The sequence below is a fragment of the Aquarana catesbeiana genome, linkage group LG10 (assembly GCF_042186555.1).
Source record: "Aquarana catesbeiana isolate 2022-GZ linkage group LG10, ASM4218655v1, whole genome shotgun sequence".
Taxonomy (NCBI): Eukaryota; Metazoa; Chordata; class Amphibia; order Anura; family Ranidae; genus Aquarana; species Aquarana catesbeiana.
In genome coordinates, this window is record NC_133333.1 from 139,743,449 (window position 1) to 139,770,433 (window position 26,985).

The window sequence follows — 26,985 nt, forward strand, 5'->3', positions numbered from 1 at the left end:
CTTGTAGTTAAGAGGGCTGGGCTGGAAGGGAGTATTTGTCTTCTATGACATAGCAGTGAGAGGCGTGCCTCCACTGCAGCATTTTTATTTGCCAGCTGGGGCTAATGATACTTTACCATTGGTCCAAGACTCCAAGCTGTCCCTTGAGCTCAGTCCCTCTGACAAGAAGTGAGAGGCACTGTGAGCTCAATCTCTCAGTCTGCTGCAAACAGAGTGTGAGTACAATGGTGTAGATATGGTGCTATTCCTCTAGCTGAAAACCATAAAAAAAAACATATAAACTTTGGATCCTGAACTTCAACCAAAAAATCTGTGGGGGGGACCCTGCAAAAACAGGTATAGGTATGCTAGAAACTAAATAGATGAAATAATTGTCTCCCCTGGAAAAAATACACACTCCACTCTGATACTGTGATGGAATGTGTTACACCCTCTTGGGGTGTAATGATTACTGAGAGTGTGTGAACAATAAACTAAGGTGGTGGTGATAAGTATAAATTGAATGATCAAAAAGTTTCTGGAAATGTAGTGCCTTATGTGATTTTAGGAATAAACTAAATTCCGAACACAAAATGTGTTTGACCCTCTGTGGTAAAAATGTATTTGTAAGTAGGAATTTAGTTTATTCCTAAAATCACATAAGGCACTACAGCGCCGACGGACCGAAAAAAAAAAAAAAAAACAAATCTGAAAACTCCGCCTCCATGGGAGGACTCCCTACAACTACTGTCTTTTTGCTTTAACAGCTCTTATATAGGCAAGTGCGGGGTCACCCGCTGACATAACCCGGGTGACCCCGCCCCCTTCTGATGGCATGTGATGTCAGAGGGGGAGCGGGGTCACCCATTTACATCACCTGGTGGCCCCGCCCATTGCTATATAACAACTGTTACCGCGAAAAGACGGCAGTCGGCGGGATGCCTCCCACAGAGGCGGCGTTTTTCCATTTTTTTTTTCTTTCTCTGGGCCATTGCCGCTGTGATTGAAGATGGATGGACATCGCGGGACACTTTTTTTTTTAATAAAGCAATTGTCAAAAACGGTCTGCTGTCATTTTTTGTCACTTTATTTTGGTGAATGAGTAAGTGTACAATGTACCCGATACCCATTCACATAGGGGGCTTCCATATTCCGATAAGTCCCCTGCCAGAAGACCCCCACAACCACCGGGCAAGGGTTGTGGGGATGAGGCCCTTGTCCCCATCAACATGGGGACAAGGTGCTTTGGGGGGACCCCAAAGCACCCTCCCCATGTTGAGGGCATGTGGCCTGTTACGGTTCAGACTCTCTCAACCCCCCCATTTCCTGCGGCCTACCAGGTTGCATGCTCAGATAAGGGTCTGGTATGGATTTTGTGGGGGACCCCAACACCATTTTTTAAAAAATTTTGCCGTGGGGTTCCCCTTAAAATCTACTCCAGACTTGAAGAGCCTGGTATGGAATTCGGGGGGGCCCCCACACCATTTTTTTTACCTTTTTGGAGCGGGGTTCCCCTTAGTATCCATACCAGACCTGAAGGGCCTGGTGTGGATTTTGGGGGGGACCCCCACGCCTTTTTTTTTCTTAAGTTTTGGTGCGGGGTTCCTCTAATATCCATACCAGACCCGAAGGGCCCAATAATGGACTGAGGGGAACCCATGTCGTTTTTTTTCCAATGATTTTTATCTATATTGCCGGGATCAGACAATACATTACAGCTACGAGCAGTTTTAAATTAAATTTTTTCCTTTAGAAATGTCATTTTGCTGCTCTCATTCATCACACTATATATGGCCGCCGTGTAAGCAGCATTATTTGGTGTGGGGCGTGGACTGAGCCATGATTGGCCAAAGGCACCCTGCCTTTGGTCAATTATGGTTCTCTCAGCATAGCGCGCTGTGATTGGCCAAAGCATGCAGGTTGGGTGCATGCTTTGGCCAATCAGAGGACGCCAATCGCAGTGCATTATGGGGCTTTCCGCGGCACTCAAATTTGCCGCGAACACCTCATATGTTCGGTATTCGCCGAACGGGCGAACACCCGATGTTCGAGTCCAACTTACGTTCGACTCGAACATTGGGCTTATCCCTAAATATAATACATATGTCTTCAATCTCATGTATGGCTGGGACCCTTTCACATATAGCGATCATGGTTCCTTAATCCTGGGGACACATTATATGCAATCTGACCATTTATAGCAGATAGTATGTCTATATACATTTTGTTGTCAAAAGTATTGGGACACCTGCCTTTACACGCACATGAACTTTAATGGCATCCCGTCTTAGTCTGTAGGGTTCAGAATTGAGTTAGCCCACCCTTTGCAGCTATAACAGCTTCAACTCTTCTAGGAAGGCTGTCCACAAGGTTTAGGAGTGTGTCTATGGGAATATTTGACCATTCTTCCAGAAGCACATTTGTGAGGTCAGGCACTGATGTTGGGCAGGAAGGCCTGGCTCGCAGTCTCCGCTCTAATTCATCCCAAAGGTATTCTATCAGGTTGAGGTCAGGACTCTGTGCAGGCCAGTCAAGTTCCTCCACCCCAAACTTGCTCATCCACATTATATTGCCAAAAGTATTGGGCCACCCCTCCAAATCATATGCTGGAGGGGGGATTATGGTGTGGGGTTGTTTTTCAGGGGTTGGGCTTGGCCCCTTAGTTCCAGTGAAGGGAACTCTTAAGGTGTCAGCATACCAAGACATTTTGGACAATTTCATGCTCCCAACTTTGTGGTAACAGTTTGGGTATGGCCCCTTCCTGTTCCAACATGACTGCAAGTTTGGGGTGTATGAACTTGACTGGCCTTCACAGAGTCCTGACCTTAATCCGATAGAACACCTTTGGGATGAATTAGAGCGGAGACTGCGAGCCAGGCCTTCTTGTCCAACATCAGTGCCTGACCTCACAAATGCACTGAGGAAGCAGGGATTGTCCTGCAAAACGTGACATACCCCTTATGACCATTTGGGGATATGACTATCAACTACTGGCAAAATATGTAACTGCAGCTGTGAAAATAGTACCTCTATATTAGGTTTTGTATTTTAGCCTTTTTAAGGTTTCTAAAATAAAAAAGTATGTTTTAATATTGTTTTTTCTGGTGTGGTACCTTGAAAGTCCTACGCAAATGTGTGTTTGAGCTTTGGGGGCCACACCCTAAAGCAATAGGTTGCGCACACCTGTGGGGGAAAATATGTGGACAATAACTATGCAGGGAAAGTCCACCTCTTTGCTGTGTGGCCTGTAGGCCACAATGTAGGCTGTAGGCTGACAATGGCTTAAGGTAACTCCGGTTCTGCCCTTATCATAGCTGTATGCTAAGAGTCTAATATCTATTTGTTTTTCATTCATAATTTTTAGTTATTATAGATATGAAGTTGGGAAGCTTCATAAAGCAAATATGATTAGATATAACAAATATGCTAACAAGAAAATATTTTTGCTCTTAAAGTGGTTGTAAACCCTGTTACACCACTTTTACCTACAGGTAAGACTATAACAAGGCTTACCTGTAGGTACCTTGAATATTTCCTAAACTTGCACAGTTCAGGAGATATTCAGTATATGCGTTGCTGCCAACGTCATTGGCGCATGCGCACTGAAGAAACAGGCCGCTGGTGCTGTTTCTTCAGGAGTAGTGCCGTGATGGGTGGCTCCCGCTCATATGCGCGGGAGTGACATAATCGCGGCTCCGGGCCAATCACAGAGCTGGAGCCGCAAACCCGGAAGTAACTCTGGTGGAAGATGTCCGCATTGTACTCGGAGTGCGAACGCCGATCCAGAGCATCGTTCTAAGGTAAGTATTTCATAATGAGCTAGTATGCATGTCTTTGTCTTGCAGGGTTTGTTTTTAGTTTTTTTTTCCCCTAAGGTTACAACCAATCAAATTCCTCTTTTTTTCATTCTCAACACTAGTGTTAATTTTGACAGCAAATTTCGATTTAGTTTTAGTCTTAGTATTAGGACTAAATTCAATTTTAGTTTTAGTCCCATTTATTTTCTGTAAGAGTTTTAGTTTGAGTCGTATTTAGTTGACTAAATCTCCAGTACATCTTAGTAAACTAAAATCATTTACTCAACTAATATCGAATGGGTTTGATTACATTGTAATGCATTATTTAAGCATTTCTCCACAATTTCCGAACTCATTATATACTCCTGGAGTGAAAAATCTAATAGGTTATTATTTTTATGGTATTAAGGATTGAACATGCACTACAGACACAGATTTAATAATCTTATCATCTTTAAGGTAAACCAAGTTTCGTTACAAGAATATTTTTTAAGTGTAACGTTAAGTATACACTGGGTGCCGTGAAGAGGCCTTGCAGCTTATACATGCGTTTGCAAATGCGTGCTAACTAAACCCCTGCTTTTAACGCAGACAGATGGACAGGTTAATTTGGTCAGTTGGCAGACTGGTTGGTGAGTTGAGCTATGGAAGGTTCTGTTTTTGTCTTTCATGTGATAGCTCTTCCATGTGCTCCTTGCTGTGAAGGACAGTTATAGGTGGGGGCAGGGGCCATTTGTTTGTTTTTTCACACCCATGTGAATTGGATGGTCACTGCAACGTCTTCTCACCCACGTTCCAGTGGTCTAGGGCCGTGACGTCATGGCAGCCTTCTCGGCGTGCAGAACACAATGATCACTGCTAGTGGCTATAGCCACTGGCCGTGATCGCATGCAAAAAAAGAGTCACACTGGTTGTACTGAAGCAGATTTATGGATTGACTTCAGTACAACCAGCCTGCCTACAAATGGATCAAGTCTTGGCTGGTCCCTGCTGAACCAGCCAAGGTTCGATCCATCTATGACTGGCTTAAAGACAGGTCAGACAATAGAAAATGAATTTTGTGCATTACAGAGGTAATGTTATGCTTTGACTACGGAGATTTAGGTAGGGATTAAAAGATTCTAAAGGAAATTTTGTTTTAAATAATAAACATTGTATACTTACCTGCTCTTTGCAATGTTTCTGGATCCTCCTATCCTTGGACCTCCCCTGGTGCTCCTGGCTCCCCCCATATGAGTGCCTCATAAGCAAGCCACATGCCATGCTTTAGAACCATGTTAAGGTCTGATCAAAGAGATTTTGTCTTAATTCACATTAGGTTAATATTACAAAAAATACATTTCCGTAAAACTCAAATGGTCAAATCTAGAAAATGCTACTATATAAAACTAGATAATACAAAATAAAAAAAAATAGTAATAGTAACAGATTAAAATTCTAGTTGAAAGTGTCCATACAGTAGAAAGATGAAACATGATTGGCAACAACTCAACTTTTATTATTTTTTTTCATAGATGAGCACCAAAAAACAGATTTATTTTAACTAGGAAAGAAAATGCACTTACAGTAGCTAAGACAAACTTATGGAGGTTTTTACAAACATTTTAGCCATGCAATAAATTGAAGAAAGTAAAATGAAAATGTACCTCTGTGAATCGGACATTAACTCCTGTGGTTTCCACCATATGAAGGAAAGAGGACAGATGATGAGAACTCAGAATTATGTACACAGGAACCATTCTTCGCGTGGCTGCTTCATGCAAGTCCAGGAAAATATCTGGATCAGTGAAAATGTCCATGACTATTGCGATAACCTGGACGAAACAAATATTTGCTGTGACAGCACCATACAAACAGCAGGTATTATTTTTGTTAATGTGTCTACAGAGATCAGAAAACAAATGCACATTCTTATTTGCACTTATATGCTCTTTGATGGTCATTTCCTAGCCAAGTCTGCTCGCGGGCTGATGCCTGCCGTGCTCTGCCTGCCTGATACACATTTTTATGCATTTAGAATAATATTTTATTCCAGTAATAACCTTTTAGTGATATTAAAGGCAAATAAAAAAAAAAAGAGGTAATACTGACCTGCTCTCTGCAACGATATTGCACAGACTGGTCGCTTTCCTTGTTCTCGCAGTCACCACCAGCTCTGTAGGTTCCTCTCTCCTTCGGGTGGCTCCTGTACCCTGCCAGGTCCTGTGCTGAGCTGTGTGTGACCATAGACACACACAACCCCAGTAAGCCACGCCCCCATTTCTTGCCCACAGGCGTTAGACTGTGAGCAGTAGGGGCCTATGATTTCCCTGCTCTTGGTTTCTCCTGTGAAAGCAGGAAGTGAGGGAAGTGATACTGGAGCCAGAGACATGTCTGAAGAGGTAACATGAAGCCAGGTATGTGTTTAGAGCAGGGAGGGTAGGACATGTAGTAGGCGTTTTTTATTATAATGCAGAAAATCCATTGAGGTTCAAAAATGGTTAGACTTTAGAACTGCTTTAAAATTTTATTCATAACCCCAATCATAATTATTTAGTAACATCTACTGCCTATAGTAGATGGGACACATCAGTGGGGGCAGAGTACAGAACAGTTTATTATAAGAAGAACCAGATAACCTAGATAAGAAAACCACCACATTTCAAAGGTTTATAAAATCCCCCTCATTAGGACTTGTGTGTTATGTCCTTCAGGAATGCCTGGACTAAGAAAAGTTTGAAAATTTTTGTAGATTTCACATCCAGTATTAGCACCAGCAGGTCATTCAGCATGGACTTCACACTGCATTAACTGTTGTGCTTAGATGTGAAATCTACAAACACTTTAAAACCTTCCTGAGTCAAAGCATTCCTGAAGGACATAACACACAAGCCCACAAGCCATAAAGAAGGAGGGTTTTAGTGAACCCCTGGAACCCGGTCGAATCGTCTAATAATACACTGTTCTGGACTTTGTGTCCATTGTTGTGATGACCTTCCTGCTCTCTGCTTGATTTTCTCCCAGCACCCCCTCTTTTTTTGGTATTCTTTGTTTCATGGAAGCCGGCTCATCAAGGTGATTCAGATTAACTAATAAAATATGTATATGAGGACCCAGCACCAATGCTCGTCCCCAATAATGCCGTAAAAAAAAGCTTCCTGATGATGTCAGATTGAGGAAATGTTCATAGAGGCGGAACTTCCGGTCACGTCATTTCTGGTCCCAAACATCTGGTTGTTGGAACGCGCAACGGCTCCAGGGCTTGAACGGAGCAGCTGTGTTCTTATTACACACACAAGCCGGCTATCTCTGCGCCAGTAGTAGGCACTTTTTAATGTGAGCATTTTAGCTATCATTTTTTGTCATTGGTAAATAAACATATTAGACTATATATTATCATTTCTTGGTTTCTGGTGGAGTGGAGGAAGCATTACTGGATTTAAACAACATATTCTTGGGTGAGCTGAGAAAAACCTTGAAGCAGTATTGCATGGTCACCTTCAGTTACCCAACTACTTCAATACCGGGCACTTTCACTCCCTTCCTGCCCAGGCCAATTCCACTTTGTCTATTGCGTGGTCATGCAGCACTGTAAATGTAAATGTCCATATGAAATTTTTATAGCGATCACAGAGCACGCCGGATGTGCGCCACCAGGGGCTGTAGTTCTGGGAGGACATCCATGGACACCTTCCCAGAACTGGAGGACCGCGTTGTAGCTGCCTTTTGGGAGGGAAGAGGTCAAAGCGGCCAGTATGGTCAATGGAGCAGACATCTTTTACCACATGTGAGCCGAGGAGGATTTGAAGAGAAAAGCACATCGTGACCTTCTTTAACCACTTCAATACTAGGCGCTTATACACCTTCCTGCCCAGACCAGTTTTCAGGTTTCAGCGCTGTCGCACTTTGAATGACAATTGCGCGGTCATGCTACACTGTACCCAATCTAAATTTTTATCGTTTTGTTCCCACAAATAGAGCTTTCTTTTGGTGGTATTTGATCACCTCTGGGATTTTTATTTTCTGCTAAACAAATAAAAAAAAGACTGAAAAAAAATGGTTTTTTTTGTTTCGGTTACAAAACTTTGTAAATAAGTAAGTTTTCACCTTCAGTGATGGGCACTGATGGGGCTGCACTGACGGGCACTGATAAGGTGTCACTGATGGGCCCCGATGAGGTGGCACCAATGAGGTGGCACTGATGAGGTGGTATTGATGGGCACTGATACGTGGCACTGATATGCAGCATTGATGGGTACACATAGGTGGCACAGATGGGCACTGATAGGCGGCACAGATGTGCACTGATAGGTGGCACGGACGGGCATGGATGGGCACTGATAAGTGGCACTGATGTACTGCAATGTATGGTACTGATGGATTCCAATCAATGCCAAACAATAATGCCTGCCAATCAGTGATGCCCATTGTGGGCACTGATTGGCATCCATTGTGGACACTGATTGGCATCCATTGTGGGCACTGATTGGCATCCCTGGTGGTCTAGGGTGGCATACCTGGTGGTGACATCCCTGGTGGTCCTAGTGGCGTCCCTGGTAGTCCAATGTGGGCATCCTCGGGGGGGGGCTGATAATCCATCAGCACAGACCCCCCCTGTCAGAGGAGCAGCCCATCGGCTCTCCTCTACTCGCGTCTGACAGACACGAGTGAGGAAGAGCCGATCAACAGCTCTTCCTGTTTACATCGTGATCAGCCATGATTGGACACGGCTGATCACGTGGTAAAGAGTTTCCGTCAGAGACTCTTTACCTAGATCGAAGTTGCGGTGTGTCAGACTGACACACTGCAACAACAATCGCCGTGATGCGCGCCCCCGGGGGGTGCGCAGCGGCTTAATATCCCGGAGGCGTCATGTGAAACCACTTTGCCGCCGTCATTTTGCTATATGGCGGGCGGCAAGTGGTTAATATAAAGAGGTCATTGTGGTCCAGTGAGTGATTTATTTACATGAGCACATTGGGTGTGAAGTAGCACTTTATGGTGAAAGCACAAAGTGGAGAATATTGAAGAAAACATATTGCATATTTATGGACACTATGGGGTTGATTCACTAAAACTGGATAGTGCAAAATCTGGTGCAGCTGTGTATGGTAACCAATCAGCTTTTAATCTTTAGCTTGTTCAATTAAACTTTGACAATAAAACCCGGAAGCTGATTGGTTTCTATGCAGAACTGCTCCAGGTTTTGCACTCTCCAGTTTTAGTAAATCAACCACTATGAATCAAACTTGTAAATGTATGTGTTTTTTGAAGAAGTAATATATTTTCATTGTACAAAATATTTCTATTTAGGAGCATGTACTGTATATTAATATTGGGATTTAGAGCACATTTATTTTATTTAGAATATTAGCGCACCTTTGCTATTTTTATTTAACTAAAAAAAAAAAAGTCATACAACATGTTGGAAATCAACAATAGGATATCTTAACGTCTCTTATGTATGCACTCAATCTAATGTCTATAACCAGCTCAATAAGGAGCTAATTTTCTCCCATTTTATAAAAAAATTGCAGCACTGGTCCTGATTGTTTCCAAGGTTAGCTATACAGAAAATGTAATTTGCTTTGCAATACAAATTCTAAGTAATCCTTGACACATCTACATTGATTACCATCACCCCCAAGTTGTTTATAAATGTTAGTAATTGTTTCTGTTTTCCAGTAACCTGAAATAAAAAGTCTATGTTTTTGGAACTATAAGTATGATTTACTAAAACTGGAGAGTGCAAAATGTGGTGCAGCTGTGCATGGTAACCAATCAGCTTCTAACTTCAGCTTGTTCAATTAAGCTTTGACTAAAAAAGCTGGAAGCTGATTGGTTTCTATGAACAGTTCACCAGATTTTGCACTCTCCAGTTTTAGTAAATCAACTCCTATGTGTTGAAAATGTGAACTGTTTTTGTGGATTTAGACCCCTTTCACACTGAGGCAGTTTTCAGGAGTTTTAGAGCTCGAAATAGCGCCTGTAAACAAGCAGCATCTTTGGGGCGGTTTGGGAGCGCTGTATACAGCCTTTGCTCATTGCAATAAATGGGCAGCGCTTCCGAAGGGCCTGAAAAGCGCTTTGGAAGCACTGCAACACTGGAGTTTTTAACCCCTTATTTTGGGTTAAAAGTGCCCCTCTAGCAGCTGAAAAGTACTTGCTTAAACAGCCGTAAAGCGCCGCTAAAACGAGCAGCGCTTTACCACGAATGCACGGGTGGCCCAAGTGTGCAAGGGGTCTTACTGTAACAAAATATTACCAGGTGGGAATGTCTGATCTGGGTTCTGGATGACCATGGCTATTTGGAACAAGGCAGTATGTACATTATGCCAGTCTGCCATACAGGGCATATTTCTTTTCTATCACACAGCAGAACACTGTGCACTGAGCATATACTTCAGTCAAAGTAGCAATTTCAATATTTATCTGTTTTATCATCTTTGATAAAAATTTAATTCAGGCTGGCATCAGGGCTGGGACAAGGGGTGGGCAGAAGGGGTGGGCAGAAGGGGAAGCTGTCCTGGGCACTGTTGTATCATGTGAGATGGGGTGGGGGAGAGGGGCACAAGGAGAGTTTAGGGAGAGGGGATTTGTGTTGGGTGGGGGAATATGGGGGGGGGGGGCAGCAGGGGGTAAGAATTGTTTGAGGAAGGGAAATTTGAGGGGATTTGTGTTGGGAGGGGGGATGAGGGAAGAGTATTTCTGCTAGGAAGGGGGATTTGGGGTGTTTATACTAAAAGAGGCGATATGGTAGAGGGGTATTGGATTTGTGCTAGGAGGGGAAATTTGTGCTGGGAGGGGGGAGTGGGGGGACAGGATGTGTACTCAGAGAGGGGGGGGGTGGGGGGTAGAGGATTTGTGCTAGGAGGAGTAATTTTTTTTTGGGGGGGGGGTGTTCTGAGGGGACTTGGGGGGGGAGAGGATTTGAGCTGGGAAGGGGGATGATGGAGCAAAGACTTGTGCTGGGGGGGGGGATTTCATCAGGGGCAGATTTGTCCTGGGAGGAGGGGGCTTTATGCTCAAAGGGTAAGCATACAGATTAGCGTTTAGTTGTTTTTTCTGGAGGGGGGGGGGGGGTTGTTCCATAAAGGAGATACTTAGAACCATAGGTCATTTTTACTTTTAGATGATTTACCAAATATAAGCTACACCCTTCATTTTTACACCCCCATTTTTAGTCCCAGGGACCACTACCATAAAGGTGACCTAAAAATGCTGCGTAACAATCTCAGCACAAACTACAAGACACCAAGCAGTCCAGTGCTCCTCACTTTCTCCACTATTCAGGTTTAGAAGCAAACAGCATCAATACAAGCCTGGAGCTTTTCTAACATTATCATATGATTACATGACTGCTGAGGTGCAATAAACCCAGGTCCATACCATGATCCATCCAACTTAGACCTTAACCCTTTCTTCCCATCCAATAAAGACCACTTACCACCATTCATGTTGGAAAGGGCAAGGCCACAGCTTTTATTAAATTCAACTCTTTAACAACTTAAACATACATTTAACATTCCACAGTGCCAGTCACAGTAGCACTGTGAGCACTCAGTTCCGACTGGTGGAAAGGGAGATAACTGAGGGGCCTGTCCTTACCATAAGTGCCGGACTGCCGTCTATCTCCCAATTAGCGTGAAGGGCGTACCTCTTACCGCCGTGTTTTGCTGGCAAGGTCACCAAAAACCGCAGAAAGCTGTGACGTACCAACCATATAAAGGGCGGGAGGGTGGGCAGCTCTTACCGATCTTCTTCACCAAAAAGGCCCAGAATCCCCTGGGGCAACCACCTTAGTGAGCTCAGGCCCAACCCCACTCCGTCCCCCCACCAATCCACCGTGACCCCTAGTCACCATACTCCGCCCTGGTTATGCCCCCAACAGTCAGGGCTCTCTTTCCCAATGGGTTCAAGAGGCCTGCATGACTGCTGAGGTGCAATAAACCCAGGTCCATACCATGATCCATCCAACTTAGACCTTAACCCTTTCTTCCCATCCAATAAAGACCACTTACCACCATTCATGTTGGAAAGGGCAAGGCCACAGCTTTTATTAAATTCAACTCTTTAACAACTTAAACATACATTTAACATTCCACAGTGCCAGTCACAGTAGCACTGTGAGCACTCAGTTCCGACTGGTGGAAAGGGAGATAACTGAGGGGCCTGTCCTTACCATAAGTGCCGGACTGCCGTCTATCTCCCAATTAGCGTGAAGGGCGTACCTCTTACCGCCGTGTTTTGCTGGCAAGGTCACCAAAAACCGCCACCCGCCTGTCAGTAAGCTACTGACTGGCGCCCCACCGCAGCCAGCGCCTGTTCCACGCCCCTCTGGAGACCCAAATTAAAAATATCCAGCCCGATATCATTCAGATGAACTCCATCCCTCCGCAACAAATCGTGATTATCACCCTCCAGGTCCCTGTGGCGAACCACTACACCCCCTATCTGGCGCACAAACTTAGCCACTTGGGCATTGACCTTCCTACGAAAATGTTCTAGAAGGGGGCCAGGGACATCACGCGCCCATACCGAGCGGGGCACGATTTCCGACCAAACAACTGTCAGGTTATTAAAGAAAGCACAACATTGTGCAATGTCACTTTTTACAGCCGATATGATGTCCACGGATCGCATATATCCAACGTCATTCCCACCCGCATGTATGACCAGGATGATGGGACCAGAAACGTGGGCACGAAGTTGCTTACATTCCTGAAGAACCTGAGTCCAACGTAACCCACGCAACCCGATCCAACGTATCCTCGCCACATCGTATGAGAATCCCAAGTTCCTGCCGTAAGTTCGGATCTCTGCCCGGCGAGCGGCCCAGTATACGAAAGAATCCCCGAGGATCCAAATCTGTGCCGGAAAAGAACCTGGAAATCAACACAACAGATGTGGTCGGACATACAGAGAAAAACGAGAAGACTCCCATCTACCCAAACGCTGAAGTTCCGTATCAGAGAAACCCAAACCCGACGCGGCGGTCGCTGCGCCAATGCGAAAAGAGTGGGTGGAAAATTCCTTCGCAGGAAAACCCAAAATCTCCAGACAACGACGAAAAACGCGCAAAAATTGAAAACGGCTGAGAGAAGTTGCATCAGCATGGACAAAAAATGTAGGGGACAGGGGGCGCGAAGACACGAAAGAGAGGGCCAGGGACACCGGACAAAAGGGGCCGCCGCAATAATGCAAGACTACCCGGCGGCCCTTGCCAAAACAATCAGTCTTGGATGAACGCAAGAAAATCGTGACACTGCGATGCGATAACGCCACGTCCTCCCATAGGATGCCCCCCGGGATCAATTTTGACTTTGACACCAATTCGCCAATTCGAAAGGCACCAAAGAAAGCCCAAGAAAAAGCTACCCTGAAAAGGAGAGTCTCATATTCCGATAAACATACATTCGGAAGAAGAGACAAGATGCCCAAAAGAATCTGAACAGATATAGGGCGTCTGGTATCCGGGAGGTGCGTAACCCGCTTCCAACCCCGGATAACCCGCCGGATAAGAAAAGCTCTCGTTACATCCTCCCACCCTAATAGCTGGAACCAAAATGACAGGGCCGATAACGCGGCTGAAACCGTCGACCCGGAAACGCCTTTTTCCGATAGAACTAATAAATAGGCAAATAAGGTTAAACGACGTTCATCCGGAGAATAAATGTTAAACTCACCGCCCGACGCCTGGACCCACTCATGCCAAACCCGACAGTACGCCGCCCACGTCCGCGAGGAAAGCGACGACCGGAGGAGCTCAGTCAAACGCCGGAAACGAGGTTCCATAAGTGGGCCGGACAGGGGAGGCCCTCCAAAGAAGCCATCGGAGCCAGTGTTCGAAAACGGCAAAACTGTTGACGAGAAAGAGCATCGGCAATATCATTAGAGGTACCCGGCACATGCCTAGCCCTAATGCAGATGTTGAAATGTAAACATTTTAAAACTAAAAACCGTAGCAACGAAACGACCGGAGGAGAACTGGCTGACTGTTTATTCACCACCTGCACCACACTCATGTTATCCGACCAGAAGACCACCTGGTGATTGCGCAACCTTTCACCCCAGAGCTCAACAGCAACAGTAATTGGAAACAGCTCCAGCAGGGTGAGGTTGCGCAACAAATCCATGCGGGCCCATGAGGCCGGCCAGCGTTCAGCAGCCCAGTCCCCTTGAAAGAAAGCGCCGAACCCACAGGAGCCTGCAGCATCGGTATACAGCTCCAGCTGTGAGTTCGGTACTTCCTCCCGCAACCAGCACGACTGTCCATTGTAAGTCTGCAAGAATGATAGCCAAATCCCCAAGTCATCCCTCATAGGCTTGGTGATCCTGACATAGTGGTGAGGGGCAGTGATGCCCTTCGTGGCCCATGACAGTCGCCTACAGAAGGCCCTACCCATCCGGATCACCCTACAGGCGAAAACCAGATGACCCAGCAACGACTGTAGCTGTTTGAGCTGTAATTTCTTCGCCCCCTTCGCCAAACGGACCAACGAGAGGAGCCTGGACAACTTGTCACTAGGCAACCTAAAAACCATCGCCACTGTGTCTATCTCAATACCTAAAAATGACAGGACTGTGACGGGACCCTCAGTCTTGTCAGCGGACAGTGGGACGGCGAATAGCCGGCATGTATCCTGAAAGACAGTGAGCAGCCGAAGACACTGCCCACTGCCCGCTGGACCCACAAAAAGAAAGTCATCAAGATAATGCAGAATGGACTGAATACCCGCCTCCTGGGTGACCACCCAGTCAAGGAAGCTACTAAATAGCTCGAAAAAATAACACGATATGGCACAACCCATAGGGAGGCACATGTCGAAAAAATAGCTACCCTGAAAGTAGCAACCCAGGAGGTGGAAACAGTCCGGATGGACTGGGAGGAGGCGAAACGCGGACTCAATGTCCGCTTTTGCCAGAAGGGCAGACTGCCCCGCTGCCCTGACCAGCTGAAGCGCTCTGTCAAAGGACGCATAGTGCACTCTGGATTCCTCCCGGTCAATGCCATCGTTCACCGAGGAGCCAGAAGGGTAGGAAAGGTGATGAATGAGGCGAAATTTTCCCTCCGCCTTTTTTGGGACCACACCGAGAGGAGATACCCTCAGGTTGTGGAAAGGAGGGAGATCAAAGGGGCCTGCCATTCTTCCCAGTTCCAATTCCCTCCAGAGCTTCTCGGCCACGACGGACTCGAATTCTTCCGCTGATTTTAAATTATGAGACATGGTCGGGGCGTCCGACGGGGTAAAGGGGATCCAGAAACCTCGGTCCAAACCGTCCCGCAGAATCAGGGCCTCTCTATGAAGGGGGTACCGGTCTAGCCAGGGAAGCATCTTTCTGACGTTCACCGGCGTCCTCCGGCTTAAGAAGGTCAGTCTTGGTTCCGGGTCTGGAAAACGACTGTTTTCCCTTTCGAAAACACTTACTGGCGGGGTGAGCCCCTCCACAACTGGAGCACTCATGCCTGAAACGACAGGCGGAGTACCACTTGCAGTGGCTTTCGTTGAAAAGCCAGCAGATACCCTTCTTTGGAGCGGCCGACGCTCCGGACTGAGGGGCGCCGACCGCGGACTGAAAGGACGAAGGCCTGTGAGGGCACATAAGCAGCAACCACAGGCTACCGTCCTGACAATCAAAACGAAATTCCCGACGTGCCGCCATTTTCTGCCGAAATTGAGTGTCATAATGAAACCAGCACTGACCCCCATAGACCTTGTATGCACCCCAAATAAGGTCCAAATAGCAAAATAACGAAGTGGCCAACTCCGGGAACCGCTCACTGAGCACTCCCGCATAGGCACAAAACCCCTGCAGCCAGTTCCCGAACGTCCTAGGAAGCTGTTTGGGTTTGTCACCCTGCGCCGATACGTCAACCCGTCGAGATTTGTCGATCGTCTCCCTATCCGGCGGAACGAGGGTAAGAAAGTCGACGAATTCGCGACGCCATATCTTCTCTTTTGTCTCTTCCGCCAAGTGGGTACCCGTCGGCGACACAGCCCACAACGCACCCCCATAAGCGGAGGTGGGGTTGGGCGATCCCGAGACACCCATACTGGAGAGAACTGATTTTACAACCGACGCTATGCGATCCTCCGGGCCCGATACGGAAGCATCAGCAGCTCTACCCCAAATTAACTCGCAGTCATACTCACTTGGTCGAGGAGGCATCGCAGGTGATGGACGATCGGCCATCGGGCCTGGCGGCGAATCCGATTCCAAGGCGATTTCAGAAGACTGCAAGCGTAGGCGGGCTGCGTAATCCGCTGTGCTGTCCCGACTCAGGGAAAGGTCCAAGGGCGGGGGTCCAACCACGGACCCGTTCGAATCCGACTGACCATGGACAGAGGCTGAGCAACGGCAGGTACACCTGCCAGCTCCTCTTGGTTGACCCGGGGCGGATGCCGCCGCCAGCCCGGGTCTGGAGCCGAGATCCCCCGCCCTGACGGGCGCAGGGGGATGAGGAAGGGCAACCGATGCGGGCATCCCATCAGGACCGCCAGCCCGGACAGGCACGTAGGGATACGGTTGCCCTACCGACGGGGTGGAGGTCAAACGCACCCGGCTGGCCTCCGCCCTGCGGGGCGCAGGAGGCTGCCGGTGGGCACGGGGTATCAGAGGGGGAGGGGTCAACCACACATCGCCCGCCCTGCCGGGCGCAGGGAAGATGTGCCTCGCGTCAACCCCCGCATCCTGGGACGTGGGAGGAAGATACATGTCCCCTGCCCTGCCGGGCACAGAAGGAACTCCGCAGGATTGATCCTGCACTTGTGCTAACATTCCTGCCCAGGCAGGCGCAGGGGGATAGTGCTGTGGCCCATCATTGCTTTCTCCACACACCACACTGCTGCGCTGCCCAGCGCACCTAGCACCCAGCTGTGGTGTGTGGATATTCAAAACTCCCGCCCTGTCAGGCGCAGGGAGCACTCCGTCCACTAGATGGCGCCGGACCGGCTCCAAGTCCTCGGCAGAGCGATCATCGCCGGCTCCGAGGACAGCTGCGGAGGACGCAGCGGCGGCCGGCGGACCGACCCGCCTCCTCCTCCCCTTCGTGCCCGATGATTTCCCAGCGGAGGAACAAGCGGGTCGGCCGCTCAGGACCCCCCCGCCCCCCGCGCTGGCGGCAGCACTACGAGTATGAGTGAGGGGGCCGGGGAGCGCTGCGGCTCCAGCCCGGCCGCCTCCCACATCAGAGGGGGGGGGGGCGGGGTGAACGCTGGAGCGGGGGCTGCGTGACCGGGGACAGCGCGACGAGGCCCGAGTGGAGGCCTTAGCCCGCGCAGGGGACCTTCTCCGTGCCGGAAGACAACGGGGGGGGGCAGAGGAAGGTTGATTCCCCGTCGGAACAGGCAGGGGAGAGACAGGAGCAGGAGGGGGGGAAGAAGAGGACGGATGTGGAGGGGGGCAATAGGAGGCCCTAGAGGGGCTGGGGCTGAGGCGGGAAGGCGGCCGAGTTCGCCTTCTAACCCTGGGGGGGGAATCCTGAGGGGGGTCAGGTGTGGGAATAGGAGAGGAATCCCCAGGGGTCAGGAGGGAGAAAAGCCACCCTGCCTGACCCTGAAGAGCCATCTCTCGGACCCTGGCCAGAAGGAGCTCGGTGTCCATGGTTGGAGGGACAGGGTGGGGTTCAGCCACAGCTCTTACCGATCTTCTTCACCAAAAAGGCCCAGAATCCCCTGGGGCAACCACCTTAGTGAGCTCAGGCCCAACCCCACTCCGTCCCCCCACCAATCCACCGTGACCCCTAGTCACCATACTCCGCCCTGGTTATGCCCCCAACAGTCAGGGCTCTCTTTCCCAATGGGTTCAAGAGGCCTGCATGGGGAGTCTTCACACAAGTCCTAATCACATAAACACTGCAAATCATGAGTTGTGGGTGAGGAGAGATTATCTGTACCTCTCAGCAGAAGTGTGAGGATAACATGTGGTTATCCAAGGGGTGACAACACACACGCGCTGTACTGTTTCTGTGAAGGAGCAGTGTTGTCAAACTAGATTGTAAAGTCCTGGTTTGGACTACAGAACACCCCCTCCTCATCTCCATAACATAGAGGAAAGGTGTTCTGTAGTTTACAGATATGAACTGGGCAGGGCTGACAATTGTTTTGAGATTTCAATGTAACAACAGAAGTAAAGACAATTTTTTGTTTTCAATTATAGACAGAGCAATATAGAGTTATAACCCCTGTCTGTTTTGTTGACAACTGCGACCCATTAGGGAGATTTCCCTTCACTTTCTGTCTCATATCTAAAACGAAAAGTGTTGGAACTGCTGGTTATCACCAGGGTTACCAGAGCTAGTGCTCTCATTGGAAGGTTTACCCTTTAGTTCTGGTATGGTGACAACCTAAAATAAGGGATTTTTTTCACTGTTGCTCTCTGGTAAACAGGACAAATAGAGAGAGTGGGGTTGATTTACTAAAGGCAAATAGACTGTGCACTTTGCAAGTGCAGTTGCTCGAGAGCTTAGTAAGTGAGCAGAAGCTCTGCTTACTTCCATGATCCAATCATGTGCAAGCAAAAATGCTGTTTTTGTATTTTCCTTGCAAATGATTGGGTATTCTTTGCAAAGTGAAGTCTACCTCATTTCCTAAGCTCTGGAGCTTTGGAGCTCTGGAGCAGGGAGGCCGATCCAGGACTGGAGCATCCCAATAAGTACACTCCATTGAGTGACATTGGTGAAACCAGTCAGGGACCAGCACTGCTGGAGCTGAGGGACTCTCCTTGCTGCCGGGGGAAGAACTCCTCCAGTGAGAGTGGGGGGGGGGGTGCGAATGGGAAAGGAAAGACAGATTCTGGTGGTAGGGGACTCAATTCTTAGAAGGACAGAGAGGGCAATCTGTAACAAAGACCTGAAGCGCCGAACTGCATGCTGTCTACCGGGCGCTCAGGTTCGGTACATCACGGATCTGGTGGACAGATTACTGGGAGGGGCTGGGGAAGAACCGTGGCTGAAGAGCTGGTGTAGTAAGGAGGGGTTTGGGTTCCTGGAAGACTGGACCGACTTCTCAGTCGGTCACCAGTACTATAGAAGGGACAGGCTGCACCTAAATGAGGAGGGTGCACATCTGCTGGGAGTAAAGATGGACAAAAAGTTAGAGGGGTTTTTAAACTAGGAGACGGGGTGGAGGGTCCAGAGGTAGTATTGGGGGCATTAGTGGTAGGTTGACTAAAGCACATAAACCCAAGGTAAGTATATTAACAAGTCCTAGTTACACCCAATAAGAGGATAGTATGCGACTGGTCTAAACTACGTGGCATGTGCACCAATGCCAGGAGCCTGGCAGACAAGATGGGTGAACTAGAGATACTGTTGTATGAGGAGGATTATGATTTTGTGGGAATTTCAGAGACCTGGTTCAACAGCTCTCATGAATGGCTGGCAACCATTCAAGGGGCTTTCCCTTTATCGCAGGTATAGAGAGGGTAAAAAAGGGGGAGGTTGTATGTCTATACATCAAGAATAATGTACAAGTGAATGTGAGAGATGACATCACTAAGGGAGCTAGGGAGGAGGTGGAATCCTTATGGGTAGAGCTCCAAAAGAATGAAGCTAAGGGGAAAATAATACTGGGAGTATGCTATAGGCCCCCTAACCTGAGGGAGGAGGATGAGGTGGACCTCCTATCACAATTTGGATTAGCAGCAAGGATGGGAAGTGTCATCATAATGGGGGATTTTAATCATCCAGACATAGACTGGGTGGAGGGAACCACGCATTCGTCTAAGGCTCGCCAGTTCCTAAATGTCTTGCAGGACAATTTCATGGGTCAGATGGTAGAAGCACCAACTAGAAATAAAGGGTTACTAGATCTACTGATTACAAACAAATTTAAAGTGGTTGTAAACCCTTACAGACCACTTTGACCTACAGGTAAGCCTAGATTAAGGCTTACCTGTAGGTCCAAGAAATATCTCCTAAACCTACATGGTTTAGGAGATATTTGCAAAAAGACAGGCGCCATGCACCGTAGACAGCGGCACACAGGCACACTGAGCATACCGCTGCTAGCGGCAATATGCCATTAGTGGCGGCTCCCGTGCGCATGCGCGGGAGTGATGTCAACGCGGCTCCGGCCAATCACAGCGCCTGAGCCACGATACCCGGAAAGAAGATGGGCGCTTCGTAGCAGAGGGGACAGCGGTGACATCGCAGGCTCCTGTGTCAGGTAAGTGACACATAATGGGCTACTATGCGATGCGTAGTAGCCCATTATGCTTTACCTTTGCAAAGAGTACTTGCAAAGTATTTGCAAAGAGTATCCAATCACAGCCCATTATGCTTTACCTTTGCAAAGAGTACTTGCAAAGTATTTGCAAAGAGTACCCAATCACATCCAAGGAAAAAAACTGCATTTTTGCTTGCACATGTTTGGATGATGGAAGTCAGCAGAACTGCTCATTTACCAAGCTGTGGAGCAACTGCTCTTGCAGAGTGGAACTGCACTTTGCAATGTCCCAGGGGCGTACCAACCGGTCGGCGAGACCGGTGCCCGCCAGAGGCGCAGGCCAAGGGGGGGCGCCAATTGGCAGTGTTCCTCACTTCAGCACAGGCACAGCAAAGGTGGGCTGGCGGCGCCGAGCACTGCTGCTTGCTGCTGGGCTAGTGGGCTGGCCCAGTGGCGTACTAAGTGGTGGGCGAGCCGCCCCGGGTGCCACACACTAGGGGGGTGTCAGGCTGGCGCCCCCCCGCGACTGAAGCGGAGACAGCGGGTGGGTTTGAGCAGCTAACACACACACGGAGAGCCCGGCTTTGCAAGGGGGGGTTGCGAGCCGCACCCGAGTGACACCCGTTGGCACACCTGGGACCCGGCCGCAACAATCCCCTTCTCTCGTGGCCGCGCCACGGCTCTGATTAGTCTTGGCTGTCTCACACAGCCGAGCAGAGTAAAGCCGCCTCCTCCTCCTCTGTTATGTCTACACGTGCTGACTGTGCATGTCCCACGCTGATCATCTGAGCCGAGGTACATTATGGGTCTGAAGGGTTCTGCACTGTAGGGGGGGTCTGTATTGTAGGAGGGGGGTCTGCACTGTAGGGGGGTCTGTACTGTAGGAGGTGGGTCTGCATTGTAGGGGGATTCTGCACTGTAGGGGGAGTGTGCACTGTAGGGGGCGCTGTACTGTAGGGGGGTCTGTATTGTAGGGGGGGTTGATCTGTAGGGGGAGCCTGTATTGTAGGGGGGTCTGTATTGTAGGGGGGTCTGTATTGTAGGGGGGTCTGCATTGTAGGGGGGTCTGTACTGTAGGGGGGGTCTGAACTGTAGGGCGGGTCTGTATTGTAGGGGGGGTCTGTACTGTAGGGGGGGTCTGTATTGTAGGGGGGGTCTGAACTGTTGGAGGGTCTGTATTGTAGGAGGGGTCTGCACTGTAGGGGGGTCTGCACTGTAGGGGGGTCTGCACTGTAGGGAGAGTCTGTACTGTAGGGGGGGTCTGTTCTCTAGGGGAGGTCTGTACTGTAGGGGGGTCTATATTGTAGGGGGGATCTGTATTGTAGGGGGGTCTGCACTGTAGGGGGGGTCTGCACTGTAGGGGGGGTCTGAACTGTAGGGGGGTCTGAACTGTAGGGCGGGTCTGTATTGTGGGGGGGTCTGTACTGTAGTCTGTATTGTAGGGGGGGTCTGAACTGTTGGAGGGTCTGTATTGTAGGGGGGTCTGCACTGTAGGGGGAGTCTGTACTGTAGGGGGGGTCTGTACTGTAGGGGGTCTATATTGTAGGGGGATCTGTATTGTAGGGGGTCTGCACTGTACGGGGGTCTGTACTGTGGGGGGTCTGTACTGTGGGGGGGTCTGCACTGTAGGGGGGTCTGCACTGTAGGGGGAGTCTGTACTGTAGGGGGGTCTGTACTGTAGGGGGATCTGTATTGTAGGGGGGTCTGCACTGTAGGGGGTCTGAACTGTAGGGGGTCTGAACTGTAGGGCGGGTCTGTATTGTGGGGGGGTCTGTACTGTAGGGGGGTCTGTATTGTAGGGGGGTCTGAACTGTTGGAGGGTCTGTATTGTAGGGGGGGTCTGCACTGTAGGGGGGTCTGCACTGTATGGGGGGTCTGCACTGTAGGGGGAGTCTGTACTGTAGGGGGAGTCTGTACTGTAGGGGGGTCTGCACTGTAGGGCGGGTCTGAACTGTGGGGGGTCTGAACTGTAGGGGGGGTCTGTATTGTAGGGGGGTCTGTATTGTAGGGGGGGTCTGCACTGTGGGGGGGTCTGCACTGTAGGGGGGTCTGTACTGAATGAGGGGGGTGCCGGGGGGGCGCCGATACAGATTCTCGCCAAGGGCGCTGGGGACCCTAAGTACGCCTCTGCAATGTCCACAGTGTATTTGCCTTTATTAAAGCCGTTGTGTTCTCCCGGCGCGCGGGGGGGGGCGGGGGAAGCCGTCCCCACCATTCGGGAGAAGACAGTGATTAATGTTAGCGGCTATAGCAACTACTAGCAATAATCGCAAAGTAAATCCAGCTGGCTGGTTGTCCCCAAGTTGATCAATCAACTTGGTACATTTAGCCTGCCCATACACAGTTCGAATCTTGGCCGGTTCTTGCTGAACCGGCTGAGATTCCAACCATCTATGGCCGGCCTAACAGGGGCACAAACAACAACAAAAAAAACTGACAAGTGTTCTAATCCTTCTCCACTCCACCCAAAATTAGAATAAAAAGTTTTGCCTTTAGTTCTACTTTCAGGTAAAAAAAATCCTAGTATTTAGTACCACTTTACAATACTTTAGGGCAGGGGTAGGCAACCTGGGGCCCTCCAGCTGTTGTGGAACTACATTTCCCATGAGGCATTGCAAGGCTGGCAATTACAATTACTCCCAGAGGCATGATGGGACTTGTAGTTCTACAACAACTGGAGGGCCCCAGGTTGCCTACCACTGCTTTAGGGGTTAGGTTAAGTGTTAGGGTTTAGTGTTAAGACATAGGTTAAGGGTTAAGTTTGAAGGCTAAGAGCGGTGCTTTACTATTAGAGCCCTTTCACACTGGGGCGGACGGCGGCGTCGGCGGTAAAGCTTTACTATCGGTATGCGGCCGCTAGCGGGGCGGTTTTACCCCCCGCTAGCGGCCGAGAAATGGTTAAAAACCACCGCAAAGCGCCTCTGCAGAGGCGCTTTGCCGGCGGTATAGTCGCGCCGTCCCATTGATTTCAATGGGCAGGAGCGGTGAAGGAGCGGTATACACTCGGCTCCTTCACCGCTTCGAAGATGCTGCTAGCAGGACTTTTTTTTACCGTCCTGCCAGCGCATCGCTCCAGTGTGAAAGCCCTCGGGGCTTTCACACTGGAATTAAAGCAGCGGCACTTTCGGGTCAGTTTGCAGGTGCTATTATTAGAGCAATAGCGCCTGCAAACCGCCCCAGTGTGAAAGGGCCCTTAGAAATACTTTACAATATATTGGTAGGAGAGCTGCAGGATTTACACGTGTTCTCAGAGCTGAACTCTGAAACCATCAGGACCAACAGTCAGCACCCATACTTTACATACCATGAATATTGTGTGAAGACGCACAGTTCTTTTGTAAGAAGAGAAACAACTGAGCCTCAATTATCAGATTTCTCTTCAAAAAATCTGCCTTTGTGGTCTCTCACAAGCATTCAGATTCCAACTTGAAAAATGACACTTAGCGGGTGTCTGGTTGCTTCAAGGTTCTTAATAAAGACATACAAGGAGAGTAATGGACACTGATATGTAAAACATTAAATAAAATGTTTTGTGCAGAAATCCATGCAGCACATAAATAGCAGTAGGGGAGGAGACCATATGTAATACACACTTAGGGCCAGTTCACACCACATGCAGTCCAGTGCATTTTTTTTTTTCTGCATCAAAAATGCATGGAAAGTGGATTATATGGTTTTCAATGACATAGTTCACACCAGTGCTTGCAGTTACGGTGCGTTCCAGAAAAAAAGTAGAAAATGCTACATTTTTCCTGCACTGGACTGTACTGGAACTCTGTAAAACACATCAAAAACGCACTGGAACACACGTCCTTATTTAAGGTTAAGAAAAAAAGAGGTGGAAAAGAGGCCTGCACCAAAAATGCATCACAAATGCACATGTAGAAAAGCATCTGGAACACTTCCGGACTGCGTTTTTATGATGTGAACTGGCCCATAGATTACATGCACAATGATGTAATTAGCCATAAAACATGCTTGGCATAAATATGCATCTTTTTCCTGTGGCTGAGTAGCCACAAATAGAGCGTACAGCCGACTAGCCCCCTAGTGGTTAACCCCTTCACTGCCAGTGTCATTTTTACTGTAATCAGTGCAAATGTATAGCACTGATCGCTGCAAAAATGACAATGGTCCCAAAAATGTATCAAAATTGTCCAGTGTGTCCGCCATAATGTCGCAGTCACGATAAAAATCGCAGATTGCCGCCATTACTGGTAAAAAAAAAAATTATTAATAAAAATGCCATAAAGCTATCCCCTATTTTGTAGACGCTATAACTTTTGTGCAAACCAATCAATAAACGCTCATTGCGATTTTATTTACCAAAAATATACAGAAGAATAAGTATGGGCCTAAACTGACCGCCGGTATTCGCCCGATAGCGGGGTGGTTTTACCCCCCTGCTAGCGGCCAAGAAAGGGTTAAAACCACTGCAAAGCGCCTCTGCAGAGGCGCTTTGACGGCGGTATAGCCGCGCCGTCCCATTGATTTCAATGGGCAGGAGCAGTGAAGGAGCGGTATACACTCCGCTCCTTCACCGATCCGAAGATGCTGCTAGCAGGACTTTTTTTCCCGTCCTGCTAGCGCACCGCTCCAGTGTGAAAGCCCTCGGGGCTTTCACAAAGAAATTAAAGCAGCGGCACTTTCGAGTCGGTTTGCAGGCGCTATTATTAGCGCAATAGCGCCTGCAAACCTCCCCAGTGTGAAAGGACCCTTAGAGCAAAAAGTAAAAAATAATGCGTTTTTTTCAAAATTGTCGCTCTATTTTTGTTTATAGTGTAAAAAATTAAAAACGCAGAGGTGATCAAATACCACCAAAAAAAGCTCTATTTGTGGGGGAAAAAAGGAAGTCAATTTTGTTTTGGAGCCACGACCGCACAATTGTCAGTTATAGCGACGCAGTGCCGAATCGCAAAAAGTGCTCTGCTCTTTGGCCAGCAAAATGGTCCAGGGCTTAAGTTGGTAAAGTGGTTCTAAAGGCAAAAGGTTTTTTTTACCTTAATCCATTCTATGCAATAAGTTAAAAAAACCTTCTGGATGCAGCTCCCCCCAGCCCCCCTTACACTTATCTAAGCCCCATCTCGATCCATCGCTATGCAGAAGAGCAGCGGCTCTCCCAGATCTCTCTGTCCTCATTGGCTCACACAGCAGTGGGAGCCATTGGCCGCACTTTGTGTGTGAATGGTCAATGTCAATTTTACAGGAACGCCACTCGAGAGCGAGTCTGCTCCAGTGCCCCTATTGGAAGAGGCACTCAACAGTAGGGGAGGAGCCAGGACCGACGCCCAGGGACTCAAAAAGAAGAAGATCGGGGCTGCTCTGTGCAAAACCAAACCAAACAGAACAGGTAAGTATAACATGTTTGTTTTTTAAAAAAAATAATAATAACCTTTAGAATCACTTTAATAAAATAAAACATGTGCATTTATTACATACATTTATTACATAAGGGATTCAATAAAAAACACATTTTTTATACCCACCCCATCCCTTTCTAATTTGTTTCCCTCTTCCATAGCTTGTGTATGGTTTGGGATGGAGTATCTACACACAACACATTGTAATATTTTGTCACAGGATTCATAGTGGGATTTTATTATGCTAAATTCAAATGACAACATGTGTTTGCAAGGGGAAGTACTCCATGATTCCGGTAAGTTGGAAGTAGGGGGTTAAGGGTGGGGGAATAAGTAATGAGACCATGCTTCATGTTACACCCTAATCCACCCAAAAGTGGATTATGCCTTTAATTCAAAAGAGTTCCACCCACATATATTTTTTTTTTCAAAGGCAACTGTTTTTATTTAATTTAATCTCACGTTGTAATAACTATTTTTAGTAAAACTGCCACTGTATTTCTTATTATTTTAATAAAATGAACCTTTGTTTTGGCTGTCTTGCACGCCTCCATTTTGCTTGTGAGCATGTGAAGCCCACTAGGATACTTTTCCGGGATATGGTGCTTCTGGCTACCCAGCATGCACCTCCTGATCTTGTGCATGCACATTAAACACAGGTCGCAGCACAGGATATGTCTTTGGTTGCCATCACAATCACATTTAAATCTTGCAATGCTGAGAGGCAGCGATGCCCACTGACTCCTGGGAATCCTGACACACATCTCCAAGGAGTCGGTGCGCCGCAGGAAACTACGTACATTGCCGCAAATGGGGAGAAACAGGAAGAGAGAGAAAAAGCCTATGAAACAAGGTAAACAAAGAGAAAAAAAATACCCAATGCAATCATTACGGTCAGTTTAGAAGCTAATGATAAGAAGATTAAAAAGTGGGTGGAACTCTGCTTTAAGCACATAATCAAAGTACCGTACTCTACAAGTTTCATATCAGAATCATTTTGTAGCTACTCTCAGACAGACTGAAAAATGACTATTCTGGCGTTAATCAGTACATCGTACATTATATTTAACTATATTATAAAGTATTAGCTATTGGTGTAGTATATGGTGTTTCGGCGTGAAGAGTTTAAAATGATAATCTGTTATTCCCCATACACACAATCAGAAATTCTGCCAGCAAAAGTCGGAAGTGAGCTTTTGGTCAGAAATTCCGACCGTGTGTATGTTCCATCGGACTTTTGCTGGCAGAATTCCCGCCAGCAAAAGATTGAGAGCATGTTCTCTATTTTTCGGTTAGAAAAAGTTCCTATCCTAAAATGCGTTCGTCTGTATGCAATTCGGATGCGCAAAAAATCACGTATGCTCAGAAACAATTCAATGCGTGCTCGTAAGCATTGAACTTCATTTTCTCGGCTCGTCATAGTGTTGAACGTCACCGCGTTCTTGACAGTCGAAAATTCAGAGAACTTTTGTGTGACCATGTGTATGCAAGGCACTCATGAGCGGAATTCCGTCGGAAAAATAATCCAAGTTTTTTCTGACGGAATTTCTGATCGTGTGTACGGGGCATTAGATACAATGGTTTTCCCCTAGCTCTCTAGCTCCTCTACATATTACAATGTATATTTGCTGAAAGCAATTGTAGCACTAACTCACGGTGGAGCTGCTGGTTTAAGCGGGTCTGTTACCATCACCTTGCTTC

At 47.9% G+C, this 26,985-nt stretch overlaps 1 protein-coding gene across 3 annotated transcripts in view; it reads right to left on the reverse strand.

Annotated features, from left to right (window-relative positions):
* The window catches only part of FAM83E (family with sequence similarity 83 member E), a 143,679-nt gene that overhangs the window by 54,210 nt on the left and 62,484 nt on the right, over positions 1-26,985 (reverse strand). For all 3 annotated transcript variants that reach the window (XM_073602730.1, XM_073602728.1, XM_073602729.1), the window contains exon 3: positions 5,423-5,590. In XM_073602730.1, coding sequence (XP_073458831.1) covers positions 5,423-5,590 — 168 coding nt within the window. The remainder of the gene's footprint in view (positions 1-5,422; positions 5,591-26,985) is intronic.